An 8,966-nucleotide genomic window follows, 5' to 3' on the forward strand; every position below is an offset into this window, starting at 1 on the left:
GTTTTAATATAAATTTGAATCCATTTTTTTTGTCTCACACAATTAATGTTAATTGTGCGAGACATATAGTAAAAAAAACTCCTCGTTCTACTAAAGGATGTGTGATAGGTAGTAAAAATCTTTTTGCCCTTAAAGATTTAGATTCGATTATAAAATTGAGTCCTCTTTTATAAAGAGTGTTGAAACCTTCAATTCATATTGAATTTTCAATATTGTGAATTTGAATAAATCAGATTAGTGCATTTTGGATGGTAAAAACTAAGAGATGCTCACAAAAAAATCCTTTTCTTTTTCTATTTCTAACCGTCCAATATGGTGTTTCATCAATCATCAATCTCTTTTGCTTTTGGTGAATACATACCAGAGGCTCAGCCAAAAAAATTATTAAGCGGCTTAAAATTTAAAAAAAAAATATATACAAACTAGTCAAAGGAAGTTTAACATTTATTACATATACATAAAAAAATAATTTTAATCATATATAAATAGTATATTTTTTTATCGAAAGAGAATGGAGTAAACTTCTGACCATAAGCTGACTTCCCCCCTGCGTACCATACCTCTCAGATATCTTCTACTAAAAGAAATATATCACGGGACTTGAGAGGTGCTTGATACCTTCCCCTGGTCAACATAATCACTTACCTAAATTTCTAGTTTGCATACCAACAAAATGAAGAGTCAATTTCTTTTTTAGTAGGAATTTAAATAAGGTAACTTAGAACACCAAAATTCAACTCCAAGTGACGACTATGTAAAATAAATAATTCATTTTCAAAATGTCACTTTAATGGAAAAAACTATTTTTTCTCAAAACTTTCGTTTATAAAAATAGGAGTGTGACACATAGAATTTAAATTCTGAATCCTTCTGTATACAAGTGCATATGGAAATGAAACATAGAGATAGATAGCATATACTACAATGTACTTGAAGTTCTCAACCTTCTTGTTTTATAATTTTCAATTCATTCCGAAAAAGGATATAAGAGAAAGTTCAATTTCTCCTTGGTCTCGTTGTCTCCGCCATGCATAAAATAACTTGCACATAATTATTCAGTGCAATATAAATTATTTTTTATTTTAATTATTTGATATTCTATTGTATTTTGCTAGACACATAATAGCGTTTCACCAAGTTTTTTTTAAAATTTTATTTTGTATATTACAAATTTCCCCAAAACTAATAAGTGCATAGTCAAAACAAATTGACTTAGAGTCTAAAGATGAAATAAAAGAAAATATACAGATAGAAAAGGGTTTTTTTTTTAGCTTAAAAAGTTGATTGACTAAAAAACAATGAATCTCTAGCAAAAAAATAATAATAATACATAAATTTATTTGCTAGATGAGTAATTGAAAGAATTCTGTTCAACAGTCCAAGGTATTGATTCAATGTTTCTGTTCTTAATCAAATTGTTTATATAAATTTGACTTAGGGCCAAAAAGAAAAAGTACGCAATTGATATAGATAGTCATTGCACTTAAAAATAAATTAATAATTTTTTAAAGGTAAATTATGTGTGACATATTATGAAGAAGTAGAAAAATAAAATACACAATTAAAATGATTTTTTTATGTATGATTATGTGGCAAATAATGATTGAAAAGTAACTCCATATAAAAAAAATAGCCCAAGAAGTAAAGATCAATTACTTTTTGTTACACAATTAATGATAAAATTCAACAATAAATATTATTAAAAAACTCAATTTTTTTTTTTAATTATTGAGATAGTCTTATTAATGTGAAAATTAATATGGCATTAGATATGTATTTTCGTTGAACAATAAAAGTATATGAAATTCTGAGATCCATGCAAATTCATTCTTTTAATCGAGTATTATTATTGTATATAAGTGAGATAAGTATGTCATTAAAACTAAACATTAACCAATTATTTACTTTTGAAGGACACAAAAATCAAAGAGAGATTATTAATATAGAATTAATTCTGAAAACAAAAAACAAAAAATCAAAAAACAAAAAAAGAATATTAAATATAAAGGTCCACTTGTAATAATTTTGAAAAGAAAGTAAAAGTGAATATTATTATTAACCAGGCCACCAGGGTATCTTCACTGTACTCAAATGCTTCTCTACAGTTCCCTTACCGCCATTGCTACTTCTCCGGTCGCAGTTTATTTGCCACCATTGCTGAAGTCTCGAGTTCTCCAAGTAGGTGTTTAGATTTCTTCTTCTTATAATCTGCGCATCGGTTATTGGCCTTGCTGTGAAGGCTGTAAAGGTGAAGGGTTCCGACTAATCTGATTTTTTTGGTGATTAAATGGATAGGATTTTTGTCTCTGTTGTTTTCGGGTCGTATAAGTTTAGAATATCTATGATATTGCTTTATTTGGATAATTTCGGTATTTATTTCTCTGCTAATTTTTGGCTTAAAAAATAGTGCTTTTTACTAAACCTTGAATTTTGTTGTTCTTAGTGAGCTGAATCTGTCTAATTGGAGAAGAATTAGTATTTAGGATTAAAATAAACTACTCTGGTGATTAAGTAGTAGCTAATGTTGATGTTGTGTTAGCTGGTGCTTGATCGTGGTGTTTGGTGCTGCACTTAATAGATGATTATCAAGATGTTTATTGAAAGTAGTTAGTTAGAACAGTTCAAGTAATAAGTTAGTCGTTTCATAAAGTTAGTTAGAAGAGTTAGTTAAATATTGTTTAATTAATTATAGATTAGTTACAAGTTAATTAGTTACAGATTAACATTCTTGTTATAAATAAGAGTTTTCTATTCATTGTATTCATAAGTTTGAGTAGTGAGAAACTGAAAAATCTCAATTGCTCTCTCAATTTCAATATGGTATCAGAGCCATTGAGCCAATAATTCTTTGGTTCAGCTCGATTCTGTTTCTGGAAACCACTATTGACGAAGTACACCATTGAAAAAGTTTGAAGCTTCGATGCCGTCAACAACTACAGACTCAGTAGATGAAATTGTTGCAGTTGCGATGGAGACGCTTGCAGTGATTGAATCGAAGAGGAATCACCCTCTTTACCTACACCCGTCAGATACTCCGGGATCTATCTTGACTACGATTCAGCTTACTGGTAGCGAGAACTATTCTCTATGGAGTCGATCAATGCTGATTAATCTCAGCGCGAAAAGCAAGATAGGTTTTGTGCTTGGACCTGCAAAAGGAGTGATTATACATCTGATTTGGAGGAACAATGGGGAAAATGTAATGCGTTTGTACTTGCCTGGATTATGAACACTGTCTTGAAGGAGTTGCTAAGTGGAATTGTATATGCCTCTGATGCCGCGATTGTTTGGGAAGATTTAAACGAGCGATTCGATAAAGTCGATAGATCAAGAATTTACCAGCTTCATAGAGAGATTTGCACTATCCACCAAGGTAATTTGATTGTTTCAGCTTACTTCACTAAATTGCGATTACTATGGGATGAATTCAATGCTCTTGTACCTCCACCATCATGTAGCTATGATAGATCTAGATCTTATATGGATCACATTCAGTACCTAAGTTTGTTTGGTTTTCTAATGAGATTGAGTGAGACATATGGACATGCTAGAAGCCATATTTTGATAATGCATCCACTACCAAGTGTGGGTAAGGCATACACAATGATAGTTGCAGATGAAAGTCAGATAATCACTTCAGGTACACGCATAGGGGGAGATATGGTTGAAAACATAGCTTTGTATACAGGAAGAAGAGGTTATAATCCTGGACACAATCATACTGATGGGGACAAAGTTGAATCACCAATGTATCCTAATCAGGGTAACTATAATGGGAAGAAGAAAGTGAATTGAAACTTGTTTTGTGATCAATGTAAGATGTATGGTCACATTCAGAAAATATGTTACAAACTCGTTAGATATCCTGAGGGGTGGAAATTCAAGAAGAAAACATCTGAACAAAATTTCACCAACACAGCCTGCTAATGATTACAGCTCCATTCGTAATAATCTGCAAGCATTTGCTGCACAACCAAATTTCACTCTCAATCAGTATCAAAAGATAGTACACCTACTGAAAGAAGAGGAGCAAATTGCAGGAACAACCAACATGGCAGGTAATTCTAATAAAACTGCTTTTTTGTCCATTAAGGATAATGAATATGCTGCTAGAAAGGAAGATTGTGTTGTTATGAATGGTAGAACTGAACCTAATTGTATCAGAAAGGAAAACTGGATAGTAGATTCGGGAGCAACATGCCATATGACTTCTTCACTAAAAACATTGAACAAAGTATACACATCAAATAGAAACATTGGTAGGAAAGTATATTTACCTAATGGCCAATCAACTTTAATGACTCATTCAGGCAGTTGTGTTATACAAACAGGAGGAGAATTGGAGAATGTCCTTGTAGTACCTGAATTCAAACATGATTTGATGTCAGTATCTCAATTAACTAGACATTTGAACTGTTCTGTTCATTTTTTTCCTGATTTCTGTGTATTTCAAGACCTCTTCAATGGAGAGGTAAAAGGGATTGGTAAAGAGATTGAAGGATTATGCTTCTTCCCTAGACAATTCTCAAGTATACAAAAACAAACAGATGTTGGTGAAACCAAGGCTTTGATGACACACTCAGATAATTCACAGTGTATAGTATGGCATAATAGGCTGGGGCACCCTTCTATCAAAGTGCTGAGGTAATTGTCATTGATAAAAGAAAACTCTGATGTAAGGTTGTGTGATAGCTGCTCAGTCTGTCCATTAGCAAAGCAAACCAAGCTCCCATTTCCCTCTAGTATGTCTGTAACAAATGTTATTTTTGATCTAATTCATCTTGATGTATGGGGACCATATAGATGTAATATTCATAATGGTTTTAGATTCTTCTTGACTATTGTTGATGATCATTCAAGAATGACTTGACTGTTTTTTATGAGACTGAAAAGTGATGTTCTTGGTACCCTAAGATCCTTTTTCTTGCTTGTAGAAAATCAGTTTAACAAAAGAGTTAAAAAGATAAGGTCTGATAATAGGACAAAATTCTTTAACAAAGAATGTAGTTTGTTGTTTGATGCCTTAGGGATCATTCATGAAGCAGTTGTTCATACACTCCACAACATAATGGAGTGGTGGAAAGGAAACATAGACATATACTTGAAGTAGCAAGAGCACTTAGATTCTAAGGAAGCATTCCCATCAGGTTTTGGGAAGAGTGTGTGACAACAGTTGTGTATCTGATAAATAGAATGCCTACTGTAGTTTTACAAGGTCAATCACCCTATCGGGTCTTTCATAAATCCAAGCCATCCATTGATCACTTGAGAACACTATGTTGTCTGGCATATGCAACCAAAATAGTAAAGGAGGACAAATTTTGTTCCAGGGCACATGCTTGCGTTATGATGGCGTATTCAGCCACTCAGAAGGGATACATATTGTATGATTTGGACCTCAAAAGGTTTATAGTAAGTAGAGATGTCATCTTTAAGGAGCATATATTTCCTTTTAAAAAATTGCAGGACAAGTACATGTCAATTTTTGTCAATAAACCACTCAAGGATTATGATGTTGCTGCACCTGTCAATGTTTATGATGATAAGACATGCCACAATCATGACCAGCAATAAGGGTATGAAGTTAGTTTGGATAATAATGTAGAAGAAGTCCAAGAAACTGATGTACATGATTCAGAAATAGTACAAGACCAAGAGGATGCTGCAGAATCCTCAACAAGTGTAGATGTTGTGAATAAAGTAAGGCCTAGATCCTCTTTTAGGATATCTCACCCTCCCATTTGGATGAAAGAGTATGTGACTAAAGTGACTGATTCTGACCATCATTATTCACTGGCAAGCTGTGTTTCCTACAACAAGTTGTCTCCTACTTATCAAGCTTATTTGAGAAGGTTGTCTAATGAAACTGAACCAAGAACATATGAAGATGCTATTAAGGATCCAGATGGGTAGAAGCTATGAAGCAAGAAATTGCAGCATTGAAGGATAATGGAACCTGGATTGTTATGAAGATGCCACAAGTGAAGAATGCAATAGGGTGTAAATGGGTTTTTAAGATTAAATACAAGGCAAATGGTGAGGTTGACAGGTTCAAGGTTAGGCTTGTACCAAAAGGATACAATCAGACAGAGGAAATTGATAATCAGGAGACTTTTTCCCCAATAGTTAAAATGGTAACTGTGAGGTCAGTTATTGCCATTGCAGCAACATAAAATTGGATGGTCTACCAGATGGATGTGTTCAATGCATTCTTGCAGGGTGATTTGGTTAAGGAAGTATACATAGAATTACCTAGGGGCTTTGCTCAACAGGACAAACATCAAGTTTGCAAACTAGTGAAGTCATTGTATAGATTAAAACATGCCTTTAGAAAATGGAATGCAAAGTTGACTGATGCTTTGTCTGAATCTAGTTACACACAAAGTCATTTAGATTACTCTCTATTCACCAAGAAGAAAGGATCAGCATTGGTTATTGTCCTTGTGTATGTAGATGACCTATTAATTACAGGGAATGACTCTTTGTTGATACAAGAAACCAAGCAGGTGCTACATCATCATTTCAAAATAAAAAATTTAGGAGAACTGAAATATTTTTTGGGGATAGAATTTTGTAGGTCTGCACAAGGGATTGTGATGAACCAAAAGAAGTATTCCCTGGAGTTGGTGTCTGAAGCTGGACTGGCAGGTGTTAAACCTTCATCCACACCTTTGGAAAGCAATATTAAACTAACATGTGCAGAAATTAATTCTAAGGATGTCCTATTTGCTAATGTAAACATATCAAAGACTCATTGGGAAACTACTTTATCTCACTAACACTAAGCTTGATATAGCTTTTTCAGTCCAATGCTTGAGTCAGTTTATGCAGAAGCCCACAGTATGTCATTGGAATGTAGCCTTGAAGGTGATTAGATATATCAAAGTTGCACCAGGGCTGGGGTTGCTTATGAGCTCTAAGAAACAAACCACAATCACTGATTTTTGTGATGCAGACTGGGCAGCATGCCTCAATACCAGGAGGTCAGTTACTGGGTACTTGTTGAAGTATGGAGAGTCACTAATATCCTGGAAATCAAAGAAGCAAAACACTATTTCCAGAAGTTCTGCTGAAGCAGAATAAATAAGTCTTGCCAAAATAAATCTCTTTCTACCTTCACAAAACTTCTCGCGCCCTTCTCGTAGTTTTGACTTGCTCTTAGGCCACCGTTGACCGGCTTCGCGAGACCATTTCGGTTTCCAGTGAACTGGTTCAATGAAAAATGAGTGGAATAACATTTACTACGATACATATTTTCCACTTATTGAGATGGAAAAACCCATTATTTCTATTAGTGTGTATTCTTTTGTGGTGCATATGGGTAGAAAAGGAAAAAAGGAGTGATGTTGACATATGCGGATTTAAGGTGGATTTTATCTAAATTCATTGCTTTTACTTGAATTATACACCTAGTTAAGTTTAGACGTGTCTTTGAGATTTTGATTATACTCTAGAGGATACTTGTGCCTTGTCCCCTATAAATATCTAAATTATTCACTGATAAAGAAATTGACATTTTAACAACACAAAACATTATATTAACGTTTTCTCAATTCTAAAGTTTTCTCTCATCATTTTCTCATTTAAAACAGACTTATAAAGAATATTCATACCGGAATCTCTTATTCCAGAATGAACACTTAAAGTTATCAAAATAATAATTGAAGCAATGACACTTCAATTTTACTGATTTGCTCATTTAGCTTATTTAATTATATTGATGTTCTTTATACGCTCATCAAACAACATCCAATCAATCTCCATATTTTTAAGGGGAAATTGTATGAAATAACAAAATTATTAATTTAAATTAAATGTTATAGTCATAGTTTATTTTATTTGTAATTCGCAGCAAACATCCATTTTTTTTGTCATCTGATTCGGTATACAATTACTCATTTCGGTATACAATTACCCATTCGGTATACAAACCCATTCGGTATACAATTACTATTTTTTAGTTTGTTTATACAAATTCAATTTGTTGTTTGTATATATTACCCATTCGGTATACAATTACTATTGTTTAGTTTGCTTATACAAATTCAATTTGTTGTTTGTATATTTTCCATAGTTATACATAACAAGACATGTTTGTATAATCTCTTTATGTATATATGTAGTAATTTTGTTTATATACAATTACTATGTTTTAGTTTTTATACAAATCAATATACAGATTATCGAAATATACAGATCAAGACATGAGAGGTTTTTATGTATAAGTATACTGAAATATACAAATACAGTGTATATGTATACCAAAATATACAAATGCACTATATATATATACCAAAATATACAAATGCAGTGTATATGTATATCGAAATATACAGATTAATAGTCATAGCAAACATAAAGTTTGCTATGAATCGCAATTATACAAACTATAGTTATAGCATACAAATATGATTTTTATATTTGCTAAACCTAAAATTTACTCTTTCTTTAACCTTACAATAAATTCAACTAAATACCATTTTTTGAGCAAGCAAAATTTATATATAAAAATCCATTAGATTTGTAACTTTGGTAAACATGGATCCATAATTATAAAAAGGGAAAAGGGTTTGATATACCCCTCAACTTTGCTTTTTGGAGCTGATATACCCCTCGTTATGAAAGTAGCTCATATATACCCTTACCGTTATACAAACGACTCACATATACCCCTATCGTTACAAAATGAGCTCACATATACCCTTCATTTAACGGAAGTGAAAAAATTAATTTTAAACTTATATTTTTGACTTTTTTTTATAAAAAAAAATCATTTAGGGGTATATAGGATTCTTCTAGCAAAGTTCAAGGTATATTTCAATTTTTTTCATACATAAATTATTTTTTGACTTCTTTGATTTTCATTATTTTAGTTTCTTATTCTTATTTTATTTTTTTCTTTCATTCCTTAGTGTAAAGAAAAAAATTTAAAACTATTTTTTTGTGGCTATATTATAATTTAAAAC

General features: G+C 32.1%; 1 protein-coding gene across 3 annotated transcripts; it reads left to right on the forward strand.

The window, feature by feature from the left end:
- Nucleotides 1-2,100: 2,100 nt before the first annotated feature.
- Nucleotides 2,101-4,972, forward strand: LOC107058577 (uncharacterized). Of its 3 annotated transcripts, none has more exons than XM_015304431.1 (2): nucleotides 2,101-2,178; nucleotides 2,828-4,972. In XM_015304431.1, the coding sequence occupies exon 2, from the start codon at nucleotides 3,824-3,826 to the stop codon at nucleotides 4,646-4,648; it is 825 nt and encodes a 274-aa protein (XP_015159917.1). In that variant the 5' UTR covers nucleotides 2,101-2,178; nucleotides 2,828-3,823; the 3' UTR covers nucleotides 4,649-4,972. The 3 variants fall into 3 exon arrangements, with proteins under 3 accessions (XP_015159917.1, XP_015159918.1, XP_015159919.1); XM_015304432.1 differs by having other exon boundaries at nucleotides 2,858-4,972; XM_015304433.1 differs by having other exon boundaries at nucleotides 2,828-4,961.
- The last annotated feature ends 3,994 nt before the right edge of the window (nucleotides 4,973-8,966 follow it).

Source organism: Solanum tuberosum, unplaced genomic scaffold (assembly GCF_000226075.1).
Source record: "Solanum tuberosum cultivar DM 1-3 516 R44 unplaced genomic scaffold, SolTub_3.0 scf00551, whole genome shotgun sequence".
NCBI classification, from domain to species: domain Eukaryota; kingdom Viridiplantae; phylum Streptophyta; class Magnoliopsida; order Solanales; family Solanaceae; genus Solanum; species Solanum tuberosum.